The 20802-nt window shown below is 39.0% G+C and overlaps 1 protein-coding gene across 4 annotated transcripts in view; it reads right to left on the bottom strand.

Annotated features, from left to right (window-relative positions):
• Nucleotides 1-20802, bottom strand: part of SULF1 (sulfatase 1) — a 63766-nt gene that overhangs the window by 20246 nt on the left and 22718 nt on the right. For all 4 annotated transcript variants that reach the window (XM_068187038.1, XM_068187047.1, XM_068187061.1 and 1 more), the window contains 5 exons: nucleotides 13422-13572; nucleotides 12246-12421; nucleotides 11566-11694; nucleotides 11246-11302; nucleotides 10130-10259 (listed from right to left, as the gene is read on the bottom strand). In XM_068187038.1, coding sequence (XP_068043139.1) covers nucleotides 10130-10259; nucleotides 11246-11302; nucleotides 11566-11694; nucleotides 12246-12421; nucleotides 13422-13572 — 643 coding nt within the window. The remainder of the gene's footprint in view (nucleotides 1-10129; nucleotides 10260-11245; nucleotides 11303-11565; nucleotides 11695-12245; nucleotides 12422-13421; nucleotides 13573-20802) is intronic.

A 20802-nucleotide genomic window follows, 5' to 3' on the forward strand; every position in this document is an offset into this window, starting at 1 on the left:
CTGAGGAGGGAAAGCAGAGAGGGCGATGTGGATCCAGTGACAGGACATGTGGGAAATGATTCAAAGTTGTGCCAGGGGAGGTTCAGATTGGACATTAGGATGCATTTCTTTACTAAGAGAGTAGTCAAACACTGTACAGGCTTCCTGGAGATGGGGTTGTTGCCCCAAGCCTGTCAATGTTCAAAAGGCATTTGGACATGCCATGGAAGTGGCCAGGCAGTTGGACTCAATGATCGTGGTAGGTCCCTTCCAACAGAAATAGTTCTATCCCATCCTATTGTGCTGATTTAGGCTGAGGTAGAGTTAATTTTCTTCACAGTGGCTGGTATGGGCCTGTTTTGGATTTGTGCTGAACACATGGTTGATAATATAGAGATGTTTTTGTTATTGCTGAGCAGGGCTTACACAGAGCCAAAGCCTTTTCTGCTTTTTCTGCTGCCATGCTGGTGAAGGAACTGTATGTGGCTGGAGGGCTGGGGGGAGACATAGCTGGAAAAGGCAACCCCAACTGATCAAAGGGATATTCCAGACCATATGACATCATACTCAGTATATAAAGTTAGGGAAAAAGGGAATATTGTCTTCCCAGATCATTGTTACATGTGATGGAGTCCTGCTCTCCCAGAGATGGCTGAAAAACTGCCTGTCCCTGGGAAGGGGTGAATGAACTCCCTTTTGCTTTGCTTGTGTGCACTGCTTTTCCTTTCCCTATCAAACTTTATGTCAACCCATGAGTTTCCTAGCTTTTACTCTTCCGATTCTCTCTTTGATCCCACTGGTGAGGGAGAGAGTGAGTGGCTGTGTGGTCTTAGTTGCTGGCTGGGGTTAAACCACTACTCCTATCCTATCCTATCCTATCCTATCCTATCCTATCCTATCCTATCCTTCAGAAGTTGAGCTGCTTTAATCTCTGCCAAACCTGAAGTTTAAACATGTAAGTACCTGTGCCTGTTCCTCAGTGTTGAGGCAAGCAAGGCAACGGTGCTGCAGCAGGAGCTTTTCCTTGGATAATGGCACTAGCATGATGCACTTTCTTCTGGGGATAGAGGATTGTCCTCATAAAGACATTTCAAAGACAAAGGGTAGAACATGGGCTGGTTAAAAGCGATGATTTGTCCTTGGTGGCTTTGCTTTGCCTTGCTACCTGGCATGGCTCCAGTTGTGACTTGCAGCTACATAAGGAAGACAGCACCAATTGACTTCATAACTACCTGGGATCTCAATTTCCTGGTATTAATCAGTTGTGCCACGGACTTAAAATTAAGTCTATTTCATTACTGATTATAATTAAGACATAAAACTATACATTCAGAATGAATCATTGTGATGTGTTCCACATCACAAAATAGCTGCTTAGGCAGGACTTCCAATCAGCTTTGTGCAGTTAATAGACTGTGACGGATTTGCGACAGTTGCTGCTCCCTTATATAGAGGGGAAATGAATTAGACAAGTCATGAAAAGTGTCCCAACAGTAGGCAAGCTAAAGGTTTCTATGAAATGTAAACACCTAGTATTTGCAGTAGACACGTCAGTGTTAAATACCTTGTCAGATTTTATCACAAAGTTACAAAACCCCAAACAACACGCAACCGGAAATATAACCTAGCAGCAATATTTTTACAGGTGCTCTTTAATTTTTGTAATGTATGACTGACTTTGAGTATTATTGCTCAGCCTAGGGAATGTTAAGATAAGGCCTGAAAAATGAAGACTTCATGAATTTAAACATGTCCTCAAGATCTCATTTCCCTTTTTTCCTGTTTTGAAAGGTACGCTCTAAATTTGAAAACAGTATAGATGGAAATACCATCACAGGCTGAATATGTGTGCACCATTTTCCTTCATTAGCAGTAACCAGATATGGGGGAGTACAAGGGGACTTGATGTGATAATGCTGGAAAAGGAGTCTGGTTCAGGGCTGTGCTGCTGCAATCAGAGCTGTCTTGCTTTTGCTTTCTCTGGGCCATTAGAAGAGGCCATGTCACACAACATATTGAAAAGTGCCCTGTAATTAGTTGACTACGGTAAACAGTACAGAGCAGCAGCAGTTCATTTCTGCTGAACTGGACCTGAATACTGAGAAACGTTTGCTGGTTAAAGTCATGTCCTCTGTGCATTCCCATAGAGCAGAACTGAACCCTGGTCCTGACCAAGGCTCCTAAATGCCCCTGGAAATACTAATCTGGGTTGTTTCATCTCAGCAGTACTTCAACATTGCATGAGTGCAGCTGTTTAACAGGGATGGTTTGCCAGTTTCACACAGGGAATTTGGAATTGCTGCATTTTTGTGGAAAAAAAAAGTCTCCTCCTCCATTTCAGAGCTAAGTAGATACTGCCTGTAATGGCAGATCCCAAGTTTTGCACCACTCTCTCATAAGTGAACCACTTTCTGTTGGATCATGCTCCAGAGTCTGGCAACATGAATATATTCAAAGGCAGTTATTTATATACAGCCTTAGCCCCTGAGAAGTGTTACTAAAAAATGCAATGGTCAGTGGCTCAACAGATAGTGAAGAAGTTTGTCCTACAAGAACTGATGGGCAGAAATGTATGACAGAATTTAGAAATACTTTCAGATAAATGCACAGGGACAGAACTGGAGGAAAAAAGGAATGAAGGAATTAATCACTAGATAACAGAAATAGCTACATAAAAATTAGCAACTTTGAGCTACATCACAAGCTTACGAAAAGAAAGAAAAAGAAAATTGCCCAGGAATTTTACAGACTACAAAATTTTGCATTCTTGCTGTATAGACAAGATTTATTTTAAGTGTTGCAGTTATAGAAGTTCTCTAGTTATCAAATATGCATGAACTGCATTGTTAGCTCTAGAAATATAGGCACCTAGGTCAAGAAAGCAAATATTTCTCCTGCATAGCATTCTCTACCAAATCTATTAACTTGCTTGTAGTTACAGCTCAACATCGAGAGACTTCTGTTGTTATCCAATAAACATCCACTATCAGGTGCAAACAAATAAGAGCTAATGAAAAGGATAAATTTAATCCTTTAGCTATAAATAGTAATACCATAATACCAACAACAATCTGTTACTATTGTGTCATATACATTTAACTTGCAGAGGACTTAGCTTATATTCTATTTCACTGGATACTTTAAAATGGAAACTCTGCAAAAAGAGAACCTCCAAGGAGTACTACAGAAAGTGTTAAAAATAATTCTTGCATAAACTGTGTTTTCTGTCTAGACATTTTTGGTACATAGAGTTACATTAATAAAGGTTTAAAGAATTTGCTTTGTTAAAAACTGCACCACTCCACCAAAAAGTTCTTTCTGTTGGAGAACACCAGTAAGGTGATAGTGAAAATGTTGAACACAGTTGTACGTTGAAAGAGATGAAACCAGCAAATCCAGTAATCTTCCTGGAATATCTCTGGATTTTATCCAGAATAGACTTCATACATCCAATTAAGAATTGCTTGAATTTAAAGAATTGTCAAATCTGGGAAGAGCTGCTCTCTGTTTGATAAAAACTTAAATATTTAGGCTGAAATGTGAACTATTTAGGCTGAAATATGAAATACCATGCCTTGAAAGATTATTTTTACAGATAAAGGAACTTATCTTCATATTTGGTTTCAGTTCATAAACAGAGTGGTATTTTAACTAGAGGTATCATAATTTCTGGCAATTCCTACAAATTCTTGAGCAACTGAATTGCAGGCATGTTTCTGTCAACCGTGAGGGATGACTCTACAGGGTCTAAAGTGAGGAATAGCTACAAGGGCTGTTCACAAAAGCACTGAAGTATGCACATAGTTTTAGGCACATAACTGGTCCCAAACACATGTGCTTCCAGTTAAGCCTGTGCATAGACACCTCCACTGAATTATTACTAAGAAAAGATGGTATCAGTGGGGAGATGGCAAAGAAGAGACAGCTTTGAATCAGTGCTCTGGTAAAACAGGTTGATCACCAACTGCTTTTTGACTCCTGCAAATATCAGGAGGTTGTTCTGGAATCTGGAGAATCCACGACTGATGTTAATATGCCATAGCATAATTTTAGTTGGGTTTTAGTGGGTGCTCAGGCTCTGGCTGTCAGTGGCTGGCCAGCCATCTGACACTTCTGGCCAGCTCTTACCAGTGTATGTGTTTTTATTCATACTCTGCAGCTGGTCATAAAGCTGACCTATACAAATGTATGGTCTGTGATATTTATTTTATGAGAACATAGATACGCGAGCCAAACCAGACTACACCTAATAAGCCCCATTCTAATTTCCTTTACAATATTATCTGTGAGCTGATTGATGGCAAGTGTTCTTTCAGTATGGCAAATAGATGTTCTCACGACTGAATGCTGATATGATAATTTGATAATATGAATATCAATAATAAAATTAAATTCTTATGCTTGGTTTTTAGAGGGTGAAAAATACACGAGGAATGGGAGTATAGGCTACAAAACATGCTTTTTGGATCAGAGCCAGAAGAATCTTGCACATTTACCACAAAGCTGATGTTTGGATTCAGCAACATGTCTCCAGTGACTACCCATAAAGACTCAGATCACTGTAAAATACACTGAGACATAATCTAACTAAAATCTCACTGTACAGTCTTCAGGCATTTTCTCCAAATGAAACATTATTTCCTCAGGGTAGTTTTGGGATACAGTTGTTCAGGAGGAAACTCAGTATTTTGCATCCCTAAAGCCGAGAGGCATGAAAAGAGAGCACAGGGAAGGTGCAGCTACGATGCTATACCTGTCTAGCACAGTGTGAGTTCATGTCATACCAACACGGGCAGCACAATGCATTTTTCTGCTCTGCCCACTGTCAGTGCTCATTGGAGCTGGCAGAAGGCCACAGATCTTTGCAAGTTTCAGACCTTTGCTGTTCACAAACTGGCAGGTAGTGTCGAGCAGATGGTAGGAGATGTATGCCCATAAAATAAACAGACCCATGTCTGGGTTTCACTGCTGAGTCATCCAATCTAAGAGCTGAAATTTTAAACACAGTTCTTCACAGTCCTCATTTGGGGAGGGTAGTTCTTTATTTTTATCCTATTGGGAAAATTTTAAAAAAAGATTGTGGTTTGTGTAATTTTTCTAAGAGAACGAAAAGGCATATTTGGCCATGGATTTGATACTGATTATAAATAATGGATTGAGCAGTACACTGGAGACATCCAGCCTATCAGTCACCAGACCTCATAAGGTAACTGTGATCTGGGAAAGAGTGTTAAGTCCCAGAAGTCAAAATTATGCCTTAGGAAAATTCCTATGACTCAGACTGGAGAGAAAAAGAATAAATACTTATGAATTAACTCAACTCCTTAATTACACATTTAGGTAAGGGAAGAGAGAAAGAAAAAGTATAAATGAAAACACAGTTAACATGGTTTTATTTGATATTTGCTAAGTATCCAGAAGAATTTCATGAGTGAGAAGATGGAATGAGTTCAAGAAAAATAACCTGCTGGAGGATTTAAGAGCAGCTTGCCTCTAAACCTCCTGAACTAACATATATTCTTGTCTCAGGTTATTCCAGTGGAAAGCTGAGAAGAGATTTGTGTCATGATAAGGTTGTATTAATCCAGAGAAACATTTGTTCACATGTTATTTTTTCTGCTCTGTTGGAAAATTAACAAAGCTTTATTACAAGCTGACACCAACTCTTTCCTATTTTAAAACAAAAGCAGGGTTATGCTGCAGATGAACACTGTAGATGAACACTGCAAATGAATCAATATTTCTGTATGGCGTAGCTTATTACTGTGAGGGTAAATATACATCAGTGAAATATAAAAATACCCTGCAAACAAACCATTTAATTGTTAAAACCCATCAGTATCCGCTGCTAAACCAACTGGGCTCAATCAGGTGACCTCAATAAGTTACACCATGTAAACTGGTGACAAACTTGGCATACGAACTATGAAAGAAACCTCCCGTTCCCATCATAAATTCTTGAGCATTCTCTCATGTGGAGATGTGGAGGGAACGCAAATTAAATGTCTGTCAATCTCCAAGTCCCAAGCTGAGCAGGGACCCCACCAGCTCCTGCTCTCTTTTCCAGGGGAGTGAATCTGGTTGATGTGATGGGACTGTCTGTGCTTTGGGTGAGCGCAGATCAACAGCTGGGGCAGGGCAGGGGCTGAAATCTGGTCTATATCCAAATATGACATGGGCAGGTGACCCATAACTCACTTACAAATTCATGAAATTAACAGCACTCCCCAAGTTTGAAGTTGAGGAGGAAGAAGAAAACATGAAATCCTCAAGGCCAGATACTAAGGAAGCAAAAAATTATGAGCATGTACTGAAGGTTATTTAGTTCATCCTCCTCCTCAAAGCAGCAACATTATTAGGTTTGGATGTATCCTAGAGTGGACTTTCCACAGCCTCTTTGGTCTCCAGTTCTTAATCATATTTATGGTAACACTTTTTTCCATGCACCTCTTTACAATTTCCCTTGCTGTAACTTGTCTCTTACTGATAGCCCTTTTGCTGTGCACCTCCAAGACATACCTTGGTCTGTCTTCTCTCTAATTAGCCATTGGTTAATCAAAGGAAACCATTAGCTTCTTCCTTTGCCTTCTCTTCCCCTGGCTAAACAAACCTCTGCCCCTTCTCAGTACTTCCACCCCACCTCTGGGGTCCTCCCCTGGACTTGCTCCAGTGCACCAAAGTCCCGTTGCTCATGGAGATCCCAACCCGGATGCAGCATTCCAGGTGCAGCCCACAGGCACCAGGGAGAGGCGAGTGCTCACTTCCCACGACCTGTCAGTGGTGCTCCTGCTAGTGTAGCTCAGCAGGAGCTCCTCTCCTTGGCATGGGCTCACTGCTGACCTGTGTCATGACTGCTGGAACATAACTCAGGAGTGAACACATCCCATGTACATCTCACTTCTGAGATGTTCTCAACGAGGTGGGTGAATGCTTGGAAACTGTCCTCCCATAAAGGGGATTAGGAAAAAACAGCAAGGGGACAGTGATCTACAATGTGATCTACAATGAAAGTGATGCAACATGTCAATGGTGCTAGTAAATTTAAACACACTAAAAACTAAGTGTGAAATTATTTTCTATTTATATTTTACAGATGTTTAGTATTTTTCTTCAAATCCCCCTGTTTTTGAGGTTTATCTATTTTCAGATACACATTGGACATGAAAAAAATAAGAATTTTGACAGTTTTAATTTAAAAAATATTATGCTAGGTTCCTTTATTTTCCTTTCTTTTAAAGAGAAAATAAGCTGAAGCAAGTATTTTCCTGAGTACCACAGCCTTGGAGATTTTGGAACTAGCAGATCTCAGGATCGCACCTCATTTAAATACAGGAATTTTTTTTTTTCTTTTTCAGCTTTCTTGTGTTCTCCTTTTCAAATAAACTACATATTGACTAGAGTAAGTTTAAATTAAGAGCAAGCTTTTAATGGGGTATTAATTCCCCACATGCTTATTCTCAGTTTCAGACATTTAGCAGCAGCTTCCCACAGACCAGTAATTTCACTATTTTAGATTCTGTCAGCAATCACTCATTCTGTGAAAGTAATTTTAATTTAACTGGTATTAACTGCAACTGATTAGAGTAAATGTAGGAAGTATTATAAACTACCATAATTTAAATGAAGATTTTATTTCTATATATGCACCTAAGTAATTGAAATCAACTATACAAATCTCAAAAGATAAAACAAAGTTAATTCATGCACAGCAATATTTTCTCTTTTCTAAGAGGTGCAAAATTATTAGAGCAAATCTGCTGCAGGAACCTCTTATTAAACTATGATGGCTCAGAAATTCACATTGGAACACATTTGGACTAAGGTACATTTATTTGATCTACTAACTTTTTTCTTTTTTAGAACTTCTCTACATGGAAAAAATCCTGCAGACACTTATTTCACATTGCAATGCCTCACTGAAGTTCAGTGTTGGTCTTTAAATTCACACCTTACCTATTCTATGCTGGCTTTCCTGTGAGCACCACAGGTAGTCTGTCCTTGAGAGAGAAACTGGTCTTGTTTCCCAGGGCTGGCGCAAGGGTGGACGGAGTGGGAGGAATGGGTTTGTGTCCCATGGGCTGAAGAAGCCCAGAGGATGATCCACCCCTCATGATGCTCTGCCTAACAGAAGTTTTCCACAGGCATATTAACTTCAGCATCCCCGCAGGAAGCCTTGAGGATGTTGAAATTATCAGGGACAGCCTTTATCTATTTTTTTAAGAAAATAATGCATACACGCCAATGGCTGTGTCTGAAAATTGGTCTCAAAGAGGTCAGTTCAGCCCTGTCCTTCATCCAGCTGTGAGGGATGGCTGCTGGGTTCTGTGCAGCCAACTATCTTCAGCACTGAAAAGACCTCGATGAGAGTTTGTAGGTGGGAGACCCACTATCAAACACTATTGCTCTTGTAGCCTCCCTGCTGCTCTTCTTCCTTCACCCTTTGGTCAAACTGGATTCACCAATATGGGATTGTCTGCTGCCCTGGCAGGGTTTCTTACTGCTTCAGGTGTTGTATCTGGTCAGGACACTTAACCTTTTCTATTCATATGTGAAAAAGTAGTTATTCCAAACCTGGATTTTGGCATAAGAGGTAATAAATATAAGGAATAATTGCAAAGAAAATATTTTGTTACTTTAAAATGAAACATCTTAGCGTCTAACAGTCTAAAATTACTGCATTGATCTGCTTTAGTTTTTATAAAGCATTCAGATTTTCAAACTTAATCTCTGTTTACAATGGCACTGCTTGAACTCCTGAAAACTTTGCCCTTGGGTGAGACTGCGATATTGTGTATATCCCTTCAAAAGTGGCTGCATTTAAGGAGCACGTGTGAGGTAAGAGCCGTGACAGAGGACCCGACCAAGGATGTGACAGCCAAAACATTAATCCAGTCCAATCTGCGATTACCCGAGAATTACTGTAACCCTACACTCCAGAGGAGAAGGGGAAAGGCAGGGACAGAGCATTTCTCTAGGCGAGCTCTCGGGCTGGCCGTGCAGAGCGCGACCTGCCCAGGGCTCGGCACCATGGGTGGCAGTGGAGCGGAGAGCAGCACAGAGAGGGCTTTGTGCCCTCGCTCCAAAGAGCCGGCCGAGATCCCAGCGCCAGGCCCACGGCTGCCTGCAGTGGTCTGAGCAAACATCTGAGGGGAAAGCGCAAGTGCCTGCCTGGGAGAAATCACCTCACACTTCTCCGGGGAGGTGTGTGGGGATGGGGATGGACTACAAGGACGGCAAGGCAGGCACAAGCCACTGCCTGGGGCCCCCAGCGTGTGCCCCAGGGTGGTTGGAGGTGGTGTCAGTGAGAAGGATTCAGCTTCTCTTACACATCTCCCCAGTAAATCCATCTTTGCATGTTAACATAGGTATTGCATTAATTCAGGATGGATTGATGAGAATTTGGAGTCACTTTTCTTAATTTAGCTCTCTTCCTGTGTGTGCACTGCAGAGATGCAGGTGTAAGCATAGTAGTCAGGGGTGGAGTAATTTCTGGTTTTATGAGCAGGCAGTTAGACCTTTGTATCAAAGTCAGGCATTACACTGAAATCATTAAGGCTGAAAGAAGAAAAAGTAATGCTTGGGTATGGGTATCACTGCTTGAATCCTTACAGTGACCTGAAATAGGGAGTGTTTCTGGGCAAGGGGACCCTTCTATTTAAAGTATTTCAATAAGTATTAAAGGATGATGATTACTAAGTGTGCTGTTAAGTTGTTCGTCCCAGCAAATGAATTCATGTGTAACCTTAGGACTAACCAGCTTGCTTTGGTAATTCTGAACTAGCCCAGTGAGTACAAGCTTTCACAGCTCAGAAAGATTCACTCCCTCATTAACAATTATCACTGAACTATCTTGCGTATTTATCAATGCACCCGATCAAAGGAAAAGTAGTCATTCCATGTTATATTTGAGCACAGGATTTTTATAATAAGCTCTGTACTAACACAGCAAATGAAGGACCAGGTCCTCCCCACCTTGAATTTGACCACAGCTTAGAGAAAGTTGTCTGGTTTTCTTTTGCTCTGAAGATATTAACAACAGTGATATTTTAGTTACCTTCCAAAAGCCATGTTCTTCAAATTCTTTTGACCTGTAGTGTAAAATGCATATTTCCCTGTGACATATAGAAAACTGCAGTTACTTGTGGCTTACCTGTCCTGGTTGTTCACAGGCTGTCTGATATCTTGCTTGTTGGCATAATTCTTTTACTCTCTCGTACTTTGGTAGTTGATTAGACTGCTGAGTGTTTTTATTGGGTTCCTCCTTCTTGCGTAGAAATTTGCTTATAAAAAAATAAAGTGGAATGTTTTAGGTACATTGTTCTAAGCCCTAAGGATGAATTTAACTTGAACAATGAAGCTAATTGAAGGTTTAATGTCTTCTCAGCGAAAAAAACCCCCCATATTTCTGTTACTGACCTTCGATGTAGGTCACATACTGAAAAAAAGCCTCAGGTGACTGGCTGAAAATTGCCAGAAGATAAATAAGTGCTGCTAAAATATGTCTAACTGGTACAGTTCAGCACCATTCATACATAGATGCAAGTTTTTACAAAAAGCAAAACTCTTTGAAGCACTACTTTCTTGGCTGGAAAACACAGCTGAGGACACAACAGGACTTTCATACTCAGCACAAGCTCGGCTGTATCTTATGTATTATGATGTGTTTTTCATGCACTGTTTTGTAATACATCTGACAAAGTTTTCATAATCTGTAGAGTCATAAAGTACCAAAAGGAAATTGCTGTAAAATTTTTTACCAAGAGAAAATTTTCACGGCAACAACTGGCAAGGTAAGAGGGTTTAAGGAGTTATCAGTAAAGAGAGGAGCAGTTATAGTCATGAACCTCAATTACACATAAGTCTTAGCTAGAACAAAAATGAAGAATGCTTCTAATACATGATGGAAAATACAAAATCAGATGATAAGAGGATTCTACACAGCTGGATTTGAAACTGAGATTTGGGAAGAAAATGATTTGGATAATGACAAAAGTGGGCACAAGCACAATGTTAGGGAAAGAGGCTAGGAGAATCATCCGAAAAACATGCTTTCAAATTTCTTCAGAGAAAGGGATTTGGGAGCACAGTAGATTGCAAAGGCAGTGGTGGGAAACTAGGAAAAAAGTCATGCCTGTCAGTTTGCTTGCAAAATTTACTGCTTCTCTGACCATAAAAAGAAAGAGGAGGAAGCAGAAAGGAAAGCATATACAAGGGAGTGTTCCCAGCAGGCAGGCTCTCCCAAAACTCTCTCACTCCTAGTAATTACCCTCTTTCCACTAGAAACGTGTCACGCCAAATTTTGGTCTTCTTGTTTGTTCGAAACCTGAAAGTAAAATAATGACATTTACTGCTGGCACTGAAGTACACCACTGTAAGTGTTAACAAATTATTTTTGAAAAAAACAGCTCTCCACTTATATATACACGCAATTTTATAGATCTACTACTTAAGAGACTCTTGAAATGGGAAAGCTGTGGTCGTTGCCATGACACAACTCATTTTCACAGAATCTGTTTTTCCACTCAGCTGTTGATTTACTAAGGTGTTTGCTTCTGATCTGGCTAAAAAAAGGATCATGGGACCCACCTGTTTCCTGGTCTCTCCAAGTCCAGAAGCTTTAGGACAGATTTGCCATCCATATCTGGAGGTGTGTCAAGGCCTGCTATATCCAGAATTGTTGGAGCAAGATCAATATTCAGAACTATCTGAGGCACACTGCAAATCAACAGGAAAGGTCATAGTTGCCATGTGTTCAATGTGTAAGTCTTCACATTCTTTTGGAAATAGAATGATAATTAATGCTTATCAGGCCTTTGAAGATGTAAAGCTCTACAGAAGTGCTAAGTTTAGAAACCCCCCTTTGAAGTCTACAGCTCAGAACGATAGGCCAGTACTGCAAACTGACATCACAAAGAAAAAGTTAAGCACAATTAAACAAGGAGGTGCAGCAGCAACACTGCTCTTATCTCACTGACAATGAGGGCATGATGCTAAATGACAGAGTGGGCAGTAAAGATGAGCACATTGTTTTTAAAAGCAAACCCCAAGTCTAATCCTATAGGACTATGCATTACACAGTTTTCTCATCTGCATTATAACTTATTCATAATATGCAAAGTGGAAAAAACTGCCTGTTTATGAGACTCATTGCTCTGCAATAATAGAGCATCCTTATGAAATGAAACTAGACAGAGTGATAATTACATGTTCTCAGAAACGTTTTACATTAGGCTCAACAGCTGTGCTAGAGACATAAGGAAACGTACACTGATCCCGGCTCCACACTTGGACCACGAATAAAGAAAGGAACTCGAATATCAAAGTCATATGGCATTGACTTCCCCTTCACCAGTCCGAACTGCCCAATATGGTATCCATGGTCAGCAGTGTAAATAATGTAGGTATTCTCCAGTTCTCCCATCTCTGCAAGCATTTGGTGTAACTGCAACCCAGCACAGAAAGAACTCCAAGTTAAATGTAGCAAAACATGTTTTGTGCAGAGTCGTGTATAGCCATCATTTATAACCCTTAAATACACAGGACCAAACAGGGCATCAATGACATTGTTGACACAGATTCTGGGGACTGATATTTGTACATCTTGCCTTTATTGTGCTGTGAAAAAATCAACATACCAGTTCAATTTCACATTTGACAGAGGGGACAATTAAACAACTCCAGAAAATTAGAATAGAAAAAATATGGTAATGACGGGGTAGCTGCCCTAGTATGTCCAAAATTCATTGTGTACTCAAACACAGCTTGTGAAAAATGTCTGCTACAGCTTTAGGGGAAAAGGTACTAAGATTTGATTTACTGAGCTAGTCTGCAACTTTCTCATTCCTTACAGTTGTGGGCTTGGGAAAAAGCTGTAAATTTTTATTAAAGTTTAAAGAAATCTCTCTAGGGGAAGATCTTTGGTCATGGTGCTTGATTTTGGAACAAAAAGTCATACAAAGTAAACCTAATAGTTCATGTATCATGTTACCTATAATTACCAGTACACTGCATTGCCTAACTTCAGCAAACACTTGTAGACTGACACCTGAGTTGCTGTGATTTGCCAGTTCCCAGATTTCAACGGAAGGACAAACTATGAATGAAGTGTGTGAAATGAATAGAAGTTGTCATGTGTGCACCTGTGTCTATCCATGTGTACTCACAGGTGATGCATCTTCTGTTAATACCAGGCTTTGCCCAGTGACTTTTCCCTTTAAAAAAGCCCACTATTTTTTTGACCCAGCAATTGAAAGAGGAAAGCCAGGACCTTGGTCTCACGTCGCAGAGAACCAAATTCAATTCTACTGGGAAAAAGTGGAGTAATTCCTCATAGTACAATGACTTACCCCAGAATGTGGTTGGTAAAGGTAAAGAAAAAATTAATTAGTTTAATTTTGTTACCAACTAATAAGATTGTATTCACAGCAGTTTCTTGCACTCACTCTTTCCATAGAGTCATCAACTGACATAAGGGTCTGAAGTCTTTTGCGTTGCAAGACGTTGGTGAACTCCATGTGGATTGGCAGCATGGGCCCCGTGTATTGCATAATCCAGTGCTTATCCATGTTTGGTGCATAGTTATAGCTGGGAGTGCTGCAGGAAAAGAATGGCTCTGAAAAGTTGTGCAGCATGACAGGCATCAGAGGCAGGTGGGAAGTCCTCCAACACAGAAATAGCCAACAAACAGTTAAATCACAAATTCCATGTGGTATCTGACAAATATCAACAAACATCACTTCAGTGGCTTCCAAGATTCATTGGGTCATGTATCACCTCCTCAAAATATTTTAACCACTTGCTTTCCAAACTTTCTTTCAGACTCAAAGACCACTACAAGTTCCACGTTAATATTTGGGATTTGCTAAAATCTATTTCTCAAACAAACCTGCAATCATTAAAAAGGCTTATCTGAATGGTGCATCCCATAGAGATAAGAAAATTAAGGAAGTTAGAAAAAGGACTGCTTCTTAATATTAAGGTATATTGCCCTGGTACTTCCAGTAGAGAAATTACCTCTAAATAAAAGTCAATGAAAGGTATTTTCCAGTGGGATAAAGAAATTTAGTAGTCAGTATAAAGAATACCACCAGTGTTACAGTTAGTTCTACACTAAATACTGTTGAGATGTTATTTTCAATGTGAATGCAAAGCACAGTGCATTACATGCATAAAATGAACCATGACAACTGAGTTAACACTGCTATTGATACTAGTACTAAGAAGAAGTATGGCACAGAGTCCTGTCTAAAGCAAAGAATGATGCTTTAGGAGTTTGCACAAACATCAAAAGAAATATTTAAGAGTGGTGTTCTATCCACAGCCAGTGTATTTTTGAAAGATATCATGTAAGAAACGAGAATATTTTCCCAGAGATATCACCTTGGGAGAAAATGTGTGGCAAAAAATGTGTCAAGTAAATTTTCTCTACAGAGAAACATGTTACAAAATTTCTCTATCATTCTTATTTTTATGCCTAGCATACATGACAACTACAAGGTGAAGAGAAACCAAGCAATATCCATTTCCTATAATGGTTTCACCTACATATAAGCAGTTCCCCTTCTTTAGAAAGAAGGAATCTAGGCTTTGTCATTTTCATTAAGTTCTTTGGGTTTTATTTTTCCCCTGTACATTGCAGTACGTGATACATGAACAGCAGCATTACATTTGAAAATTAAACATAAAGTGAAAAAATACTTTTGGGTGATTAGATTAATTTGATTACTCTCTTTTCAGTTTATAAGAAAAATGCAATTCAATATTAATTTACTGTTTAGGTACTGAAAATTATAACGTGCATTAACAAAAGGTACATTTTTCTGCTGAAATATGTATGTGTAGTTGTCTTTTCTTAAAATGAACAATATCAGAATACTATATAACTTAGAGTCATACCTTTAACCAGTCCTTCACTTAGGTTTCATTTTTCTTTACATGGTTGTATGTGATCTCAGAATGGTGGAAACAGTTGATTTTTATATCAGATATCATATGTATAACCTTTAACTACATACTCTGAGGACAAAAAAGTCAGCTGAAAGGATAACATAGTAAACTGATAATCAACTTCAATAAATTTCTGGAGTCCACTTTCAAACTGGAGACCATTATTTGAGAAGTTAGGTAGAATTTGAGAAGTATGTGTTTAACACACACAGCAAGTTTTGACTAACCTTCTTAATCATTAGTCTCAAGGGAAAAGAGAAGTGATGCAACAGTATCAGAGAATTTTGATAGAGATTATGAAGTATGAAAAGGTTAGCTCCCTACTGAGCAAAGACAAGCATAAACTAGAATTCCTTTTCTGTTGAAAAATCTTTCATTTCATGTTGAAAAGTCAAAGTTTTTGTAATTTCCCATGGTTGAAATCTGATTTTTAAAATTAATACTGTCATAATATTAATAAGATTTATGTCAGGAGCACAGCCCTCTGTGTTGCTGGCTAGCCTGCAGTCCTAGCAGAGGGAGACCCTAGAAGAAGCAAGTCTTAGGAATTCTGTCACCTATCATTTATCAGTTATCGGACAGAAAAGAAGGATACTTTCAGTGCAATTTTTTCTCTGTTTCCTTGGAAGTTTGTCAGACAAGATGTTTTCCCATGAAAGAGTTCATTTTTGATTAATCAGCATTTCCTAGTAAAACCCTGGAGTTTTTTTCAGTGAGGTCCTGAGTGCCGCAGGCACAGAGGGATGAGGTGGCTGTGAGCTGCGCTCCGCCGGCAGCGTGGTGACAGCCTGCTGCTGTGCCAGGAAGGAGAGCCAGCTGCTGAAGCAGGCTCAGGTCTTATGTTCCCAGGCTATTGTGAGCAGCCTCCTCCACATAATGGATAGTTTTTAAAAGCAGCACTCAAGGGTTTAGCAGGGCAGTTAAAACCTTTCGCAGACGCTTTCCAAATGCATTTTGAATTTTCTGGGTGAGAAATGCAGCAGGCAGAGAGAGAGCAGAACTTTCCTCCCAGGCAATTCAAGGAACAGGAACCTTCTGTGAAATATCCAATGTCACAGGCTGATGGATAAATGTGAAACAGGGGTCCATAATGTTGGAGAAAGAGTACTAAGGAAGAGACAGAAAGGAATTCCAAAACCCCACAGCTTGTACATGTTCCCTGTGTACCCCTGTTTGCTGGGCCTTTCAGAAATCCACCAGAATGGCACTGGCTGCCAGGCCCAAGATCTGACATTGCCCTCACCAACGAACCAACCAACCAAAAACTGCAGACATAAATCTTAGGGAGAATCTTGCTGCCTCTGAAAACTTGTCCATGTAGACAGACCTCTTCCTGGTCAGTGATAATTTTTTATCAAAACATTTTTTCTTGAAGCAGCTGGAGACTACCAGTTAGATGTTCAGCTGTTATAAAAGTCCTTGAAAGTCATTATGGCATGGTGCGTCTCTGTTTCTAGTCTTCCAATTTTGGAACAACTTTGCTCTGTATTGACAAGTGCTGCTATAAAGTATCACTGATATCTACATTTACTTGATTTCTCTTTGCACTGGAAGTTTGAAATTGAAGATGTGTGCCATATCTTCCATGGCCTCCTCTCAGTTGTGGAGTCCATTTTGTGTTGAGTACATTAGCTGATCCATGAGAGAGTGCCAGGTAGCCCATTATTTTCAGGTTACCCATGGCCTCTAAGTCTTGCAAGCTGCTACTGTAGTACTTGTCATTCTTGTAGAATATACTAACTTGGGCAAATCTAAATTGCTCCATTGCTCACTTTTATTTGTCCAACACATACTGTGAAGAATTTAATACACAGAGACCACTTGGTACTCCCTAACAGACCTATTCTGGCCCAGGAAGGCATTAGATTAATAAAATTTTAAATTGACACCCTCAGTTAAACTAACAAAAAATTCTAACTGTTACGTAGCAATAACAAATGCTGAGCACAGACACTTTCCTATAAAGGCATACTCATAATGAGAACATTTCACACTGAGATTTTTGTGGTCAGTCACCTATGTGAATAAGTTTAGAGAGAAATTTACAGTGATAATCAAGTGATCTATAGACTATGCAAGGAATAAATATTCATAACCATTAGTACATTTTTTAAAAAAAGATTCTCCTCAAAATGTATAGTTTATTTGTCTGTAAACATCAGTTCAAGTAGATACTTATGTTGAGAGAAAAGGAGTAGTATTAGCAGTCATTGCTGCAATCAAAAGGCCTCAGTAACTTTTTCTGACAACATATTTACTATATTCATATATTTAAATTTGAACTTCTAAATTAAGAATTCATCTTATTTGGCTTTTAAGGCACCACAATAACTTTAAGTTAGGCAAGAAACAATAAAAATACCCAACAACCCAAAAAATGGATGCTTGTACTTGATGATCTATTATAATGGTGTTCCCAAACAAATAATTCAGAAGCAAATTTCACTAGCTTCTACTAGTAACTGAATTGTCATATTCAATGAAATATATGGAATACAGCTGTTTTGCAAATCATTATTACAAAAATATATCTTACAGTTAAGAAAGGATTGGGAGAGTACAGAATGTTTTAAGAGCTTCAAGAATTTAGTACAACTTTAAATTAACATTTGCTTTCTTAAAAATTAATCTAAATATATATGTCTCTAACAGATGGGATAATGTGGAGAGAAACAAGTATGTTTCCAAACATTTGTTCAATTGCTCATAGTAAAAATCTGTGTTTGCCCCTATTTACAATCTTTCCTCCTGTAATTTCTTCCTGTTTCTACTCAACAAAAGAAATTATGTTCACAAAAATACTGCCTAAAAATGTTGAGTTTGAATAATTCCATAAAGTTCTCAGGGGGTTTTGTCCCAAAAGTGTTTGGCTAACATCTATTTGGATTGTGAGTCCTCCAGTTAGTAAAAATAATACAGTACTTAGATACCCCAAGAATATTTTCATTTCATAAAAATAAAAGTCAACAACATTTTAAAATAATAACTTTGGTAAAACTGATTGAGAAAAATGAATAGTTTTTCTACAGAATTAGCACCTCTATTATTCTTTAAAATATGATTAGCAAACACAGCATAAGTGGTTGTGTTTCTTCAAGTGAAAATAAACAAAGGAAGCAAATTCTTTGTTTCCAGGGAGAGTAGACTTCCAGGTTTAGACACTGTTCTTGGAAAGCAGGAAGCCTAGGTTCTGGGCAAAATTAAAAAAAAAAAAAAAAAAAAAAAAAGAAAACCACAAACAGTGGCCTTGGTCATTATTAATGTGAAGTTGAATTTCACCACTCTGGGTCTGCTTTTTGTGTCTTTTAAATGGGGACTCTTTTAAACCCAGTGATATTTATAGATGTGGGTATGTGGGGTATGAAAGTTTCACTCCTGAAGTGAACACAGCTCCTATATTTTAGAATAAAGAAGTGAGACAGTTGTTGCCTGTTAACACCTTTTCCATTTAGGAAACATTATTTGTTGCTCCTGCAGAAATTAATGGTGCAACTAGAATACTACTTACATTTCTATTTCACACCATTTCTTCTTGTTTTGTCTTGAAAATCACACTCACAATGACAGGTGCGATGATTGTGATCTCTTATCTCTAAGCCAGGAGTCCAATCAGGCCTCGGGCCAGTAGTGACACTGCACACTGCCATGTCAAGATTTATTACTGATGCAAATGCATGATCCCACTCTAATGGCCCCGTGTCCACATTACAAGAAGTGCCATTGTTACTAACACATGTTTGAGACTTGGCCTCAGTGATTCCAGATGCAGCCACCTAACACCCCAAACTCACACTGAAGACTGTTCTGGGGATCCAGAGCTACAAGATTTCTTTTGATGCTACACTACTGCAGACCTACACACCTGGTATATCAGCACCTTTCACATGATCTTTAAATGGAAATATAAACTTCTGCCTTTCATATCACCTACCTTTTCTTAGCTTGTGAAGTTTTCTGATCTATTCCAAGATAGATCAGATTCCATTTCTATCTGCTCCTCCTAATGTTTCTAGCTTGGCAATAGGAATGCTTCCAGGTAGTCATAAAATCTGGCTGCGAGTCCTCCTGCCAGCCCAAGTATTTTAACTCAGCACAGCCAGCAGTGGTTCAGATTTCCATTTTTTACATTCTTCAGTAAACCTGCCTCCTGTAGATTTTTGCTTCTAATGTTTGTTTACTTCACAGCTTATAAACAGCCTAGGTCTGATTCACAGTTCCTCTAAGACTGGTTCACACTGGAAGGTAAAGGGAAGTGAAAGTGCCAGAGGCCCTGAGCATAACAGATAATTCAGGCTTTCATCAGAGCATCCTTTGAGTCAAAGCTTACCTGCATCTGTCTGATGAAACAAGATTGTCCTGTAACATAACTTCATATTTAACAACAACGTTTCCAAAGGTCTAACAACCCTGCTCCCTAACAGATGATGTTCATTACCACAGCAAAAATCTGTGTATTGCTTTCATCTAGTACATCTTCTCTAGTCCCATTTTCTTTATCAGAAATAAATGTCTGGGGATAGTTAGAGTACATGCATTAGTATGATTTATTTTCAGAACATATTTCACTCATTATGGTGATAGCAGCCAGGATAAACCTTCAGAAATATTTCTAGATGTCAGAAATAGGACATACATTATGGAGAGGAGAAGCGGAAGAGTGGGAGGGGAGAATTGATGTTTAAAAACAATAAAGAGTCTGCTGCTTCTCATATGATATAGTTTGTGTTTCATTTTAAACTGGAGTTAATAAGAATTAACAGGAATCACTTAATAAGTAAACAGTGTACACATTACTGTTCTTGTCTTTGTAAGACTTTCCATTCCACTCCAGAGCCTGTTTGTGTTGAGGAGGACAGGACTGTAACATAATGATGGCATGTAATTCTTAATTTTCTTTTTGTCTTTGATGTATTTTTCACGAATCTTAACGACTTTGCTGCTGCATTAATTTGATTTTATTCTTGACATGTTGATAAGTGAGGAAATGAGACCAATAGACACCCACACTTGAGGGCAGAGTTCTCCCTGAACTGGAGTATTTCCTGCCATGGCCACTCCCTTCTTAATATGTGCCAGTGGAAAACTTCTTCTAAACAAACTTTTGGGCTGTTTTTTTTTATGTTGGTTTTGTTTTGTTTTGTTTTAATTCATAGAGGCAGCATTTAAATCTTTAGCAGGCACTTTACCAGCAAAGAGACATCATGTAATTTAAGGGTCTGCTTCAGCTACTGTTCTCTTAAGCAAAACTTCTTACATGTGGTTGACAGGCTATCTTAATCCTTGGTTTGTAGGTATAACCTTCCATCTCAGTTTGTTAAGCCAGCAAGCAGCTTTTGACCTGGCTTCCCTTCTTTGTTGGAGGTAGGCGTTACAGTAACATGATACAGCAACTACATTTTTAAAAACAAAATCCAAGGTCAGATGGCTGTCACCCAAGGTCAGAACGAAAGAGATTCAAATGGTGCTTGACCACCAAGGAAGAAAACCTAAGGGTTAAATGTTCAAATTACACAAACCTTGGCAGGAGGGATTTTATTGTTCTTGTTCTGTTTTCATAGGAAACACAGAATATTTCTATGAGAACTGAACTTCTCATATCTTTCAGAGCACGTTGCTCATATTTTTGATAGGGAAATCAGTTGGAATCGTCAGCCACCCAAACCCAAATTAGCAGTTTATCTTCAATTTGTCTCATTTCTCAGTCTGCAGACTGAACTTTAACACATGCAGTCAGTCAGTGCAATAAGAAACACAAAACAAGCCAGCAAGGATCTCTTAAGGTCATTGGAGAAAAAAATCTTTGCAAGAAGCTTGCCAAGAAATCAACAACACAAGAAGAAAAGAAGAAGCACAGCTGAGTGCTCTCACAAGTAGCCT

This window comes from Anomalospiza imberbis, chromosome 1 (genome assembly GCF_031753505.1).
Source record: "Anomalospiza imberbis isolate Cuckoo-Finch-1a 21T00152 chromosome 1, ASM3175350v1, whole genome shotgun sequence".
Classification (NCBI taxonomy): Eukaryota; Metazoa; Chordata; class Aves; order Passeriformes; family Viduidae; genus Anomalospiza; species Anomalospiza imberbis.